Source organism: Oncorhynchus nerka, linkage group LG13 (assembly GCF_034236695.1).
Source record: "Oncorhynchus nerka isolate Pitt River linkage group LG13, Oner_Uvic_2.0, whole genome shotgun sequence".
In the NCBI taxonomy this organism is placed as follows: domain Eukaryota; kingdom Metazoa; phylum Chordata; class Actinopteri; order Salmoniformes; family Salmonidae; genus Oncorhynchus; species Oncorhynchus nerka.
Genome location: NC_088408.1, coordinates 3,513,908 through 3,527,709, shown reverse-complemented (window position 1 = coordinate 3,527,709; position 13,802 = coordinate 3,513,908). Strand labels below are relative to the sequence as shown.

General features: G+C 49.3%; 1 protein-coding gene across 1 annotated transcript in view; it reads right to left on the bottom strand.

Moving 5' to 3' along the window:
* Positions 1 to 1,150: 1,150 nt before the first annotated feature.
* ddx1 (DEAD (Asp-Glu-Ala-Asp) box helicase 1) overlaps positions 1,151 to 13,802 on the bottom strand; it is a 52,113-nt gene continuing 39,461 nt past the window's right edge. The window contains 8 exon segments of the mRNA XM_065026087.1: positions 1,151 to 1,646; positions 2,006 to 2,126; positions 2,821 to 2,916; positions 4,421 to 4,463; positions 10,980 to 11,000; positions 11,157 to 11,208; positions 11,982 to 12,054; positions 12,896 to 12,987. Coding sequence (XP_064882159.1) covers positions 1,516 to 1,646; positions 2,006 to 2,126; positions 2,821 to 2,916; positions 4,421 to 4,463; positions 10,980 to 11,000; positions 11,157 to 11,208; positions 11,982 to 12,054; positions 12,896 to 12,987 — 629 coding nt within the window. The 3' untranslated portion in view covers positions 1,151 to 1,515.

The following is a 13,802-nucleotide window of genomic DNA, read 5'->3' as shown; positions in this document are numbered from 1 at the left end:
TCTTCCTGGTAGGTCTAGGTCCCGTAGTAGTAGACATCTTCTAGGTCCTGGTAGTAGTAGACATCTAGGTCCTGGTAGTAGTAGACATCTAGGTCCTGGTAGTAGTAGACATCTAGGTCCTGGTAGTAGTAGACATCTAGGTCCTGGTAGTAGTAGACATCTAGGTCCTGGTAGTAGTAGACATCTTCTAGGTCCTGGTAGTAGTAGACATCTTCTAGGTCCTGGTAGTAGTAGACATCTTCTAGGTCCTGGTAGTAGTAGACATCTAGGTCCTGGTAGTAGTAGACATCTAGGTCCTGGTAGTAGTAGACATCTAGGTCCTGGTAGTAGTAGACATCTAGGTCCTGGTAGTAGTAGACATCTAGGTCCTGGTAGTAGTAGACATCTAGGTCCTGGTAGTAGTAGACATCTAGGTCCCGGTAGTAGTAGACATCTAGGTCCTGGTAGTAGTAGACATCTAGGTCCTGGTAGTAGTAGACATCTAGGTCCTGGTAGTAGTAGACATCTAGGTCCTGGTAGTAGTAGACATCTAGGTCCTGGTAGTAGTAGACATCTAGGTCCTGGTAGTAGTAGACATCTTCTAGGTCCTGGTAGTAGTAGACATCTTCTAGGTCCTGGTAGTAGTAGACATCTTCTAGGTCCTGGTAGTAGTAGACATCTAGGTCCTGGTAGTAGTAGACATCTTCTAGGTCCTGGTAGTAGTAGACATCTTCTAGGTCCTGGTAGTAGTAGACATCTAGGTCCTGGTAGTAGTAGACATCTTCTAGGTCCTGGTAGTAGTAGACATCTAGGTCCTGGTAGTAGTAGAGATCTAGGTCCTGGTAGTAGTAGACATCTAGGTCCTGGTAGTAGTAGACATCTAGGTCCTGGTAGTAGTAGACATCTTCTAGGTCCTGGTAGTAGTAGACATCTAGGTCCTGGTAGTAGGAGACATCTTCTAGGTCCTGGTAGTAGTAGACATCTTCTAGGTCCTGGTAGTAGGAGACATCTTCTAGGTCCTGGTAGTAGGAGACATCTTCTAGGTCCTGGTAGTAGGAGACATCTTCTAGGTCCTGGTAGTAGGAGACATCTTCTAGGTCCTGGTAGTAGTTTTATTTAACATGTTTTGTGGTGAATCGGTGGAACGAAACCAAAAACGACAATGAAACGGTTTAATTTGACGCTTTATTTTAACAGATCAAACTCAAATCATTTTAGGGTAATTTTATCAGATGAATCCTTTAGAAGGGAAATAATAACTCATTTTAGTCACAACGTTCAGCTCCAGACCCTGGACCATCTCGTCTCCAACCAGAGACTTGTTGAACTCCGACAGCTCCTGCTCCAGGTAGTCAGAACAGGTGTGTTGGTTTAGCTTTTAGCCGATACGCTAGTCTCTTCTCTTTGGAAGACCTGCACACGGTACAGACAGTCAGAACAGGTGTGTGTGTGTGTGTGTGTAGACAGGAAGCAGGACGTTAAGTTGGTTGAAGTCAGCCCAGGTGTAACTGCGTATCTAGACCAGCAGGTGTGCTTTCAGAAGGCTTTGAACAGCTGGTTGGGCAGGTACCCCAGATGAAGGAAGGAGGTCTGAGCTTCTCTCTCCAGATTGGCCAGCTCCTGAACTGTAGGAGCCAACGCAGCCACATGACCACTAAAGTTACCACCTGGAGAGAGAGACAGAGAGACGTAATGAACTAAGCTTTAAATTATATTATATATACACACACAAAAGAATGTGGACAACTTAGTGAATTCTATTTCAGCCACACCCGTTGCTGACTGGTGTATAAAATCGAGCACACAGCCATGCAATCTCCATAGACAAACATTGGCAGTGTTGCGAAGTGGAAATGTCTAGGAGCAACAACGGCCCCCGCCGTAAAGTGGGTTTCCGTGGCCGAGCAGCGACACGCAAGCCTTAGATCACCATGCGCCGTGCCAAGCGTTGGCTGGTGTGAAGCTTCACCATCTGGCTGCTTTAGTGTGTATAAAAACGCCAGTAGCGATCCCGTCTAACACACACCTGCTGCTGCTCTGCGCTTGCCGTAGGTCACCTTGCCGTCAAAGTCGTCCACAGGAACCTTGATGTCCGGTTCACACTGGGTGATGGTACACTTTAAATGTTCCTCTACATCGGACAGGAGCTGAGGAACGGAGAGAGAGAGGGAGAGAGAGAGGGAGAGAGAGAGGGGAGGGGGGAGAGGGTTCACACTGGGTGATGGTACACTTTAAATGTTCCTCTACATCGGACAGCAGCTGAGGAACGGAGAGACTCATGGAGAGAGAGAGGAGGGGAGGGGGAGAGGGTTCACACTGGGTTGGGTAGACTTTAAATGCGAGGAGAGCAGCTGAGGAACGGAGAGACTCATGGGGGGTTAGGGTAGAGCGAGGAGAGGGGTAGAGCGAGGGGGTTGGGGTAGAGCGAGGGGTTGAGGGTAGAGCGAGGGAGGGGGAGTAGAGCGAGGAGAGGGGTTGGGTAGAGCGAGGGAGAGGGTTGAGGAGGGAGGGGCGAGCGAGGGGGTTGGGGTAGAGCGAGGAGAGGGTTGGGTAGAGCGAGGAGAGGGTTGGGGTAGAGCGAGGGAGAGGGGTTGGGGTAGAGCGAGGGAGAGGGGTTGGGGTAGAAGCGAGGGAGAGGGGTTGGGGTAGAGCGAGGGAGAGGGGGTTGGGGTAGAGCGAGGGGTTGGGGTTGAGAGCGAGGGGTTAAAGCGGGGGTTGGGGTAGAGCGAGGGGGTTGGGGTAGAGCGAGGGAGAGTGGAGAGAGAGAGAGAGTGGAGAGAGAGAGAATGGAAGGAGGGAGTATGAAGAGCAGAGGAACAGAGGTAGTATTGGTTTCCTCACCTCCTTCTCATTGTACCAGATGGTACATCCTCCATCGTCCTTCAGCCTGGTGTTGTGACACCCTCTTCCCCGGTTAGCACACGTATGGTACCACACCTACAGACAGAATGAGTCAGTGACCTGTTGACCTGAGACCACACCTACAGACAGAATGAGTCAGTGACCTGTTGACCTGAGATCACACCTACAGACAGAATGAGTCAGTGACCTGTTGACCTGAGACCACACCTACAGACAGAATGAGTCAGTGACCTGTTGACCTGAGACCACACCTACAGACAGAATGAGTCAGTGACCTGTTGACCTGAGACCACACCTACAGACAGAATGAGAGTCAGTGACCTGTTGACCTGAGACCACACCTACAGACAGAATGAGTCAGTGACCTGTTGACCTGAGACCACACCTACAGACAGAATGAGTCAGTGACCTGTTGACCTGAGACCACACCTACAGACAGAATGAGTCAGTGACCTGTTGACCTGAGACCACACCTACAGACAGAATGAGTCAGTGACCTGTTGACCTGAGACCACACCTACAGACAGAACGAGTCAGTGACCTGTTGACCTGAGACCACACCTACAGACAGAACGAGTCAGTGACCTGAGACCACAGAATTATGGTACCACACCTACAGACAGAACGAGTCAGCGACCTGTTGACCTGAGACCACACCTACAGACAGAATGAGTCAGTGACCTGTTGACCTGAGATCACACCTACAGACAGAATGAGTCAGTGACCTGTTGACCTGAGACCACACCTACAGACAGAATGAGTCAGTGACCTGTTGACCTGAGACCACACCTCCTCCCCACCAGACAGAATGAGTCAGTGACTCTGCCCCAGACTAGTTGACCTGAGACCACACCTACAGACAGAATGAGTCAGTGACCTGTTGACCTGAGACCACACCTACAGACAGAATGAGTCAGACTGATATTACTGACCTTGACCTGAGACCACACCTACAGACAGAATGAGTCAGTGACCTGTTGACCTGAGACCACACCTACAGACAGAATGAGTCAGTGACCTGTTGACCTGAGACCACACCTACAGACAGAATGAGTCAGTGACCTGTTGACCTGAGACCACACCTACAGACAGAATTACTGAGTCAGTGACCTGACCTCTGACCTGAGACCACACCTACAGACAGAACGAGTCAGACCTGAGACCACAGAATTATGGGTACCACACCTACAGACAGAACGAGTCAGACGACCTGACCTGAGACCACACCTACAGACAGAACTCCAGTGACCTGTTGACCTGAGACCACACCTACAGACAGAACGAGTCAGCAGACCTGTTGACCTGAGACCACACTGCTCTCCCACAGACAGAACTGAGTCAGTGACCTGCTTGACCTGAGACCACACCTACAGACAGAATTACAGTGACCTGTTGACCTGAGACCACACCTCCCCCACAGACAGAATGAGTCAGTGACCTCTTGACCTGAGACCACACCTACAGACAGAATGAGTCAGTGACCTGTTGACCTGAGACCACACCTACAGACAGAATGAGTCAGTGACCTGTTGACCTGAGACCACAGAATTACAACACACATTCTGACTGATGGCCTTACCTTCTCCTTCTCCATGGCAACGAGAGAGATGGCCAACCCCATCCTAAAAGATGAAGAGAAACGTGACTTTTTCTAGATGTGGTTTTCCCAGACAGATGAAACCTAGTTTAGAACTAAAAAGCATCGTCAACACAGATTCAGACTAGATATTACTGACCTCTCTGTTCTCTCTCTCTCCACCAGACTAGATATTACTGACCTCTGACCCCACCAGACTAGATATTACTGATCTCTCTGCTCTCCCCACCAGACTAGATATTACTGACCTCTGACCCCACCAGACTAGATATTACTGACCTCTCTCCCCACCAGACTAGATATTACTGACCTCTCTGCTCTCCACCAGACTAGATATTACTGACCTCTCTGCTCTCCCTCTCCCCACCAGACTAGATATTACTGACCTCTCTGCTCTCCCCACCAGACTAGATATTACTGACCTCTCTGCCCCCCCAGACTAGATATTACTGACCTCTGACCCCACCAGACTAGATATTACTGACCTCTCTGCCTCTCCCCCACCAGACTAGATATTACTGACCTCTGCTGCTCTCCCCACCAGACTAGATATTACTGACCTCTAGATATTACTGACCTCTGCTCCCCACCAGACTAGATATTACCAGACTAGATGACCTCTGCCCCCACCAGACTAGATATTACTGACCTCTGACCCCACCAGACTAGATATTACTGACCTCTCTCCCCACCAGACTAGATATTACTGACCTCTCCCCCACCAGACTAGATATTACTGACCTCTCTCCCCACCAGACTAGATATTACTGACCTCTGACCCTCTCCCCACCAGACTAGATATTACTGACCTCTCTGACCTCTCCCCACCAGACTAGATATTACTGACCTCTCTGCTCTCCCCACCAGACTAGATATTACTGACCTCTGATATTACTGACCCCACCCCACAGACTAGATATTACTGACCAGACTCCCCCTCCCCAGACTAGATATTACTGACCTCTCTGCTCCCCACCAGACTAGATATTACTGACCTCTGACTCCCCACCAGACTAGATATTACTGACCTCTCCCCACCAGACTAGATATTACTGACCTCTCCCCACCAGACTAGATATTACTGACCTCTCTGACTAGATATTACTGACTCCCACCAGACTAGATATTACTGACCTCTGACCCCACCAGACTAGATATTACTGACCCCACCAGACTCTGACCCCTCCCCACCAGACTAGATATTACTGACCTCTCTCCCCACCAGACTAGATATTACTGACCTCTCTGCTCTCCCCCACCAGACTAGATATTACTGACCTCTCTGCTCTCCCCACCAGACTAGATATTACTGACCTCTCTGCCCCCACCAGACTAGATATTACTGACCTCTGACCCCACCAGACTAGATATTACTGACCTCTCTCTGACCTCCTCCCCATCAGACTAGATATTACCACCAGACTAGATATTACTGACCTCTGCTCCCCACCAGACTAGATATTACTGACCTCTCTGCTCCCCACCAGACTAGATATTACTGACCTCTCTGACCCCACCAGACTAGATATTACTGACTGACCTCTCTCTCCCCACCAGACTAGATATTACTGACCTCTGACTCCCTCTGCCCCACCAGACTAGATATTACTGACCTCTCTGATATTACTGACCCTCTCCCCACCAGACTAGATATTACTGACCTCTCTGACTCTGACCCCTCCCCACCAGACTAGATATTACTGACCTCTCTGCTCCCCACCAGACTAGATATTACTGACCTCTCTGCTCTCCCCACCAGACTAGATATTACTGACCTCTCTGCTCTCCCCACCAGACTAGATATTACTGACCTCTCTGCTCTCCCCACCAGACTAGATATTACTGACTGACCTCTCCCCACCAGACTAGCCTCTCCCACCAGACTAGATATTACTGACCTCTCTGCTCTCCCCCCACCAGACTAGATATTACTGACCTCTCTGCTCTCCCCACCAGACTAGATATTACTGACCTCTCTGCTCTCCCCCCACCAGACTAGATATTATTACTGACCTCTCTCCCCACCAGACTAGATATTACTGACCTCTCTGCTCTCCCCCACCAGACTAGATATTACTGACCTCTCTGCTCCCCCACCAGACTAGATATTACTGACCTCTCTGCCTCCCCACCAGACTAGATATTACTGACCTCTCTCCCCCACCAGACTAGATATTACTGACCTCTCTGATATTACTGACTCTCCCCACCAGACTAGATATTACTGACCTCTGCCTCTGCTCCCCACCAGACTAGATATTACTGACCTCTCTGCCCCCACCAGACTAGATATTACTGACCTCTCTGACTCTCCCCCCCCCACCAGACTAGATATTACTGACCTCTCCCCACCAGACTAGATATTACTGACCTCTCTCTCCCACCAGACTAGATATTACTGACCTCTCTGCTCTCCCCACCAGACTAGATATTACTGACCTCTCTGCCTCCCCACCAGACTAGATATTACTGACCTCTCTGCCTCCACCAGACTAGATATTACTGACCTCTCTGCCCACCAGACTAGATATTACTGACCTCTCTGCCCCACCAGACTAGATATTACTGACCTCTCTGCTCTCCACCAGACTAGATATTACCCCACCAGACTAGATATTACTGACCTCTCTGCTCTCCCCACCAGACTAGATATTACTGACCTCTCTGACTAGATCTGACCCTCTGCTCCCCACCAGACTAGATATTACTGACCTCTGCCTCCCCACCAGACTAGATATTACTGACCTCTGCTCCCCACCAGACTAGATATTACTGACCTCTCTCCCCACCAGACTAGATATTACTGACTCTCTCCCCACCAGACTAGATATTACTGACCTCTCTGCTCTCTCCCCACCAGACTAGATATTACTGACCTCTGCTGCTCCCCACCAGACTAGATATTACTGACCTCTCTGCCTCTCCCCCACCAGACTAGATATTACTGACCTCTCTGCTCTCCCCACCAGACTAGATATTACTGACCTCTCTGCTCCCCCCCACCAGACTAGATATTGACCTGACCAGACTCTGCTCTCCCCACCAGACTAGATATTACTGACCTCTCTGCTCTCCTCTCTCCCCCACCAGACTAGATATTACTGACCTCTCTGCTCCCCCACCAGACTAGATATTACTGACCTCTCTGACCCCACCAGACTAGATATTACTGACCTCTCTGACCCCACCAGACTAGATATTACTGACCTCTCTGCTCCCCCCACCAGACTAGATATTACTGACCTCTCTGCTCTCCCCACCAGACTAGATATTACTGACCTCTCTGCTCTCCCCACCAGACTAGATATTACTGACCTCTCTGACTCTCCCCACCAGACTAGATATTACTGACCTCTCCCCCACTGACCTCTCTGCTCTCTCCCCACCAGACTAGATATTACTGACCTCTGTTCTCTGACCTCCCCCCACCAGACTAGATATTACTGACCTCCCCACCAGACTCTCCCCCCCACCAGACTAGATATTACTGACCTCTGTTCTCTCTCTCCCACCAGACTAGATATTACTGACCTCTCCCCCACCAGACTAGATATTACTGACCTCTCTGCCCACCAGACTAGATATTACTGACCTCTCTGCTCTCCCCCACCAGACTAGATATTACTGACCTCTCTGCTCTCCCCACCAGACTAGATATTACTGACCTCTCTGCTCTCCCCACCAGACTAGATATTACTGACCTCTCTCCCCCACCAGACTAGATATTACTGACCTCTCCTCCCACCAGACTAGATATTACTGACCTCTCTGATATTACTGACCTCCCCACCAGACTAGATATTACTGACCTCTCTGCTCTCTCCCCACCAGACTAGATATTACTGACCTCTCTGCTCTCCCCACCAGACTAGATATTACTGACCTCTCTCCCCACCAGACTAGATATTACTGACCTCTCTGCTCTCCCCACCAGACTAGATATTACTGACCTCTCTGACTAGATATTACTGACCTCTCACCAGACTAGATATTACTGACCTCTCTGCCTCCCCACCAGACTAGATATTACTGACCTCTCTGCTCTCCCCACCAGACTAGATATTACTGACCTCTCTGACTAGATATTACTCCCCACCAGACTAGATATTACTGACCTCTCTGACTAGATATTACTCCCCCCCACCAGACTAGATATTACTGACCTCTCTGCTCTCTCCCACCAGACTAGATATTACTGACCTCTCTGCTCTCCCCACCAGACTAGACCAGACTAGATATTACTGACCTCTCTAGATATTACTGACCTCTCTGCTCTCCCCACCAGACTAGATATTACTGACCTCTCTGACCCTCTCCCACCAGACTAGATATTACTGACCTCTGCTCTCCCCCACCAGACTAGATATTACTGACCTCTCTCCCCACCAGACTAGATATTACTGACCTCTCTCTCCCACCAGACTAGATATTACTGACCTCTCTGCCCCACCAGACTAGATATTACTGACCTCTGCTCTCCCCACCAGACTAGATATTACTGACCTCTCTGCTCTCCCCCCCCACCAGACTAGATATTACTGACCTCTCTGCCCCACCAGACTAGATATTACTGACCTCTCTGACTAGATATTACTGACCTCTCTCCCCACCAGACTAGATATTACTGACCTCTCTGATATTACTGACCTCTCCCCACCAGACTAGATATTACTGACCTCTCTGACTCTGACCTCCCCCCCACCAGACTAGATATTACTGACCTCTCTGCTCTCCCCACCAGACTAGATATTACTGACCTCTCTCCCCACCAGACTAGATATTACTGACTCTCTGCTCCCCCACCAGACTAGATATTACTGACTCTCTCTCTCCCCACCAGACTAGATATTACTGACCTCTCTGCTCTCCCCACCAGACTAGATATTACTGACCTCTCTGCCCACCAGACTAGATACTACTGATCTCTCTGCCCACCAGACTAGATATTACTGACCTCTCCCCCACCAGACTAGATATTACTGACCTCTCTGCTCTCCCCTCTCCCCACCAGACTAGATATTACTGACCTCTCTCTCCCCACCAGACTAGATATTACTGACCTCTGCTCTCCCCCACCAGACTAGATATTACTGACCTCTGCTCCCCCACCAGACTAGATATTACTGACCTCTCTGCTCTCCCCCACCAGACTAGATATTACTGACCTCTCTGCTCTCCCCACCAGACTAGATATTACTGACCTCTCTGCTCTCCCACCAGACTAGATATTACTGACCTCTCTAGATATTACTGACCTCTCCCCCCCACCAGACTAGATATTACTGACCTCTCTGCCTCTCTCCCCACCAGACTAGATATTACTGACCTCTCTGACTAGATATTACTCTCTCTCCCCACCAGACTAGATATTACTGACCTCTCTAGACCCTCTCCCCCACCAGACTAGATATTACTGACTCTCCCCCACCAGACTAGATATTACTGACCTCTCTGCCTCCCCCACCAGACTAGATATTACTGACCTCTCTGCTCTCCCCACCAGACTAGATATTACTGACCTCTCTGCTCCCCCACCAGACTAGATATTACTGACCTCTCTGACCCCACCAGACTAGATATTACTGACCTCTCTCCCCCACCAGACTAGATATTACCTCTCTGCTCTCTCCACCAGACTAGATATTACTGACCTCTGCTCTCTGCTGACCTCTCCCCACCAGACTAGATATTACTGACCTCTCTGCCCCCACCAGACTAGATATTACTGACCTCTGACCCCCCCACCAGACTAGATATTACTGACCTCTGACCCCACCAGACTAGATATTACTGACCTCTCTCTCCCACCAGACTAGATATTACTGACCTCTGACCCCACCAGACTAGATATTACTGACCTCTGACCCCACCAGACTAGATATTACTGACCTCTCCCCTCCAGACCCTCTCTGCTCTCCCCCACCAGACTAGATATTACTGACCTCTGACCCCCCCCACCAGACTAGATATTACTGACCTCTCTGCTCTCTCCCACCAGACTAGATATTACTGACCTCTCTGCTCTCCCCACCAGACTAGATATTACTGACCTCTGTTCTCCCACCAGACTAGATATTACTGACCTCTCTGCTCTCCCCACCAGACTAGATATTACTGACCTCTCTGCTGACTCCCCACCAGACTAGATATTACTGACCTCTCTGCTCTCCCCACCAGACTAGATATTACTGACTAGATATTACTGACCTCTCTGCTCTCCCCACCAGACTAGATATTACTGACCTCTCTGCTCTCCACCAGACTAGATATTACTGACCTCTCTGACCCCACCAGACTAGATATTACTGACCTCTCTGCCTCCCCCACCAGACTAGATATTACTGACCTCTCTCCCCACCAGACCCCCCCCCCCACCAGACTAGATATTACTGACCTCTCTGCTCTCCCCACCAGACTAGATATTACTGACCTCTCTGACTAGATATTACTGACCACCAGACTAGATATTACTGACCTCTCCCCCACCAGACTAGATATTACTGACCTCTCTGCTCTCCCCACCAGACTAGATATTACTGACCTCTCTGCTCTCCCCACCAGACTAGATATTACTGACCTCTCTGCTCTCCCCCCACCAGACTAGATATTACTGACCTCTGCTCTGCCCACCAGACTAGATATTACTGACCTCTCTGACCCCCCAGACCAGATATTACTGACCTCTCTGCTCTCCCCACCAGACTACCGATCTCCCCACCAGACTAGATGGACGTCTCCCCAGTTTTGCTTCTCATCTGGCAGAGTCACGACTGATCACTGGAACACATTGATCAGGGTCAACATGGATTAAAAAGCAACAGGATATTACTGACTTGGACCTGAAAAGGAGGTTATATCTGTGTCTCCCCACCAGACTAGATTAATCTCATGGTCTGTGTTGTGTTTCTGTGTTAATCTCATGGTCTGACTGTATTGTGTTAATCTCATGGTCTGTGTCTGTGTTAATCTCATGGTCTGTGTCACTGTGTTTCTGGATTAAAAGCAACAATCTCATGGTCTGTGTCTGTGTTAATCTCATGGTCTGTGTTGTGTTTCTGTGTTAATCTCATGGTCTGTGTCTGTGTTAATCTCATGGTCTGTGTCTGTGTTAATCTCATGGTCTGTGTCTGTGTTAATCTCATGGTCTGTGTCTGTGTTAATCTCATGGTCTGTGTCTGTGTTAATCTCATGGTCTGTGTTGTGTCTCTGTGTTAATCTCATGGTCTGTGTCTGTGTTAATCTCATGGTCTGTGTTGTGTGTCTGTGTTAATCTCATGGTCTGTGTTGTGTGTCTGTGTTAATCTCATGGTCTGTGTTGTGTGTCTGTGTTAATCTCATGGTCTGTGTCAATCTCATGGTCTGTGTCTGTGTTAATCTCATGGTCTGTGTTAATCTCATGGTCTGTGGTGTTAATCTCATGGTCTGTGTCTGTGTTAATCTCATGGTCTGTGTTGTGTGTCTGTGTTAATCTCATGGTCTGTGTTGTGTGTCTGTGTTAATCTCATGGTCTGTGTTAATCTCATGGTCTGTGTGTTAATCTCACCGTAGGGGACTCCGTGGATGTCGATGCCCCTGGCCGCCACGTCTGTACAGATCAAAAACTTCACTTCCTGTTTCTGTAAGGAGATACAGGAAGTCAATATCATATTTGATGCTGTTGCTGAAAACAGAATAGAAAATAAAAGTGTAAAATAGGAAGTGTTTTATTTTATTTATTTTTCCTGTGAGAGACATTTATGAGGAACAGCTGGGGGTCCCACTGCCAACCATACCTCTAATCATGTCTACATCCCACATGGCCGCCTATTCCCCCCCGCTCCAGAGTAGTGCCCCGTGCCCCCCGCTCCAGAGTAGTGCCCCCCCCCGCTCCAGAGTAGTGCCCGTTCCCCCTGCTCCAGAGTAGTGCCCCGGTCATATCCCGCCAGTGGCTAAGTGAGGAAACGTCCCGCCAGTGGCTAAGTGAGGCCACGTCCCGCCCGTGGCTAAGTGAGGCCACGTCCCGCCCGTGGCTAAGTGAGGCCACGTCCCGCCAGTGGCTAAGTGAGGCACGTCCCGCCCGTGGCTAAGTGAGGCACGTCCCGCCCGTGGCTAAGTGAGGTCACGTCCCGCCCGTGGCTAAGTGAGGTCACGTCCCGTCAGTGGCTAAGTGAGGTCACGTCCCGCCAGTGGCTAAGTGAGGTCACGTCCCGCCCGTGGCTAAGTGAGGTCACGTCCCGCCCGTGGCTAAGTGAGGTCACGTCCCGCCAGTGGCTAAGTGAGGTCACGTCCCGCCCGTGGCTAAGTGAGGCCACGTCCCGCCCGTGGCTAAGTGAGGTCACGTCCCGCCCGTGGCTAAGTGAGGTCACGTCCCGCCCGTGGCTAAGTGAGGTCACGTCCCGCCCGTGGCTAAGTGAGGTCACGTCCCGCCCGTGGCTAAGTGAGGTCACGTCCCGCCAGTGGCTAAGTGAGGCTGCTGACCTTGAATCGGTCCAGATTGGTCTTGCGTTCATTGGGCTTCCGGTCACCATGGAGACAGACACAGGAAAGCTGGTGGCCTTTTTTATCTGGACCTAATGGAGGGAGGGGACAGGGTAAAACACACCTCCTTGTAGTAGTATTTATGTAGTACAGTGGTAGTATTCTAACTCACCTCCTCCCTGTACTATGAAGAACTGATCCATGTTGTAGTATTGTAGTATTTATGTAGTACAGTATTCTAACTCACGTCCTCCCTGTACTATGAAGTACTGCTCCATGTTGTAATAGTATTAATGTAGTACAGTAGTAGTATTCTAATTCACCTCCCCTGGAGAAGTACAGGAAATGTTGTAGTAGTATTTATCTGGTACAGTGGAGGGATTCTAATTCACCTCCTCCTGTACTATGAACACTGCTCCATGTTGTAGTATTGTAGTATTTATGTAGTACAGTTGTAGTATTCTAACTCACCTCCTCCCTGTACTATGAAGAACTGATCCATGTTGTAGTATTGTAGTATTTATGTAGTACAGTTGTAGTATTCTAACTCACCTCCTCCCTGTACTATGAAGAACTGATCCATGTTGTAGTATTGTAGTATTTATGTAGTACAGTTGTAGTATTCTAACTCACCTCCTCCCTGTACTATGAAGAACTGATCCATGTTGTAGTATTGTAGTATTTATGTAGTACAGTATTCTAACTCACCTCCTCCCTGTACCATGAAGTACTGCTCCATGTTGTAGTAGTATTTATGTAGTACAGTAGTAGTATTCTAACTCACCTCCCCCCTGTACGACGAAGTACTGCTCCATGTTGTAGTAGTATTTATGTAGTACAGTAGTAGTATTCTAATTCACCTCCCCCCTGTACGATGAAGTACTGCTCCATGTTGTAGTAGTATTTA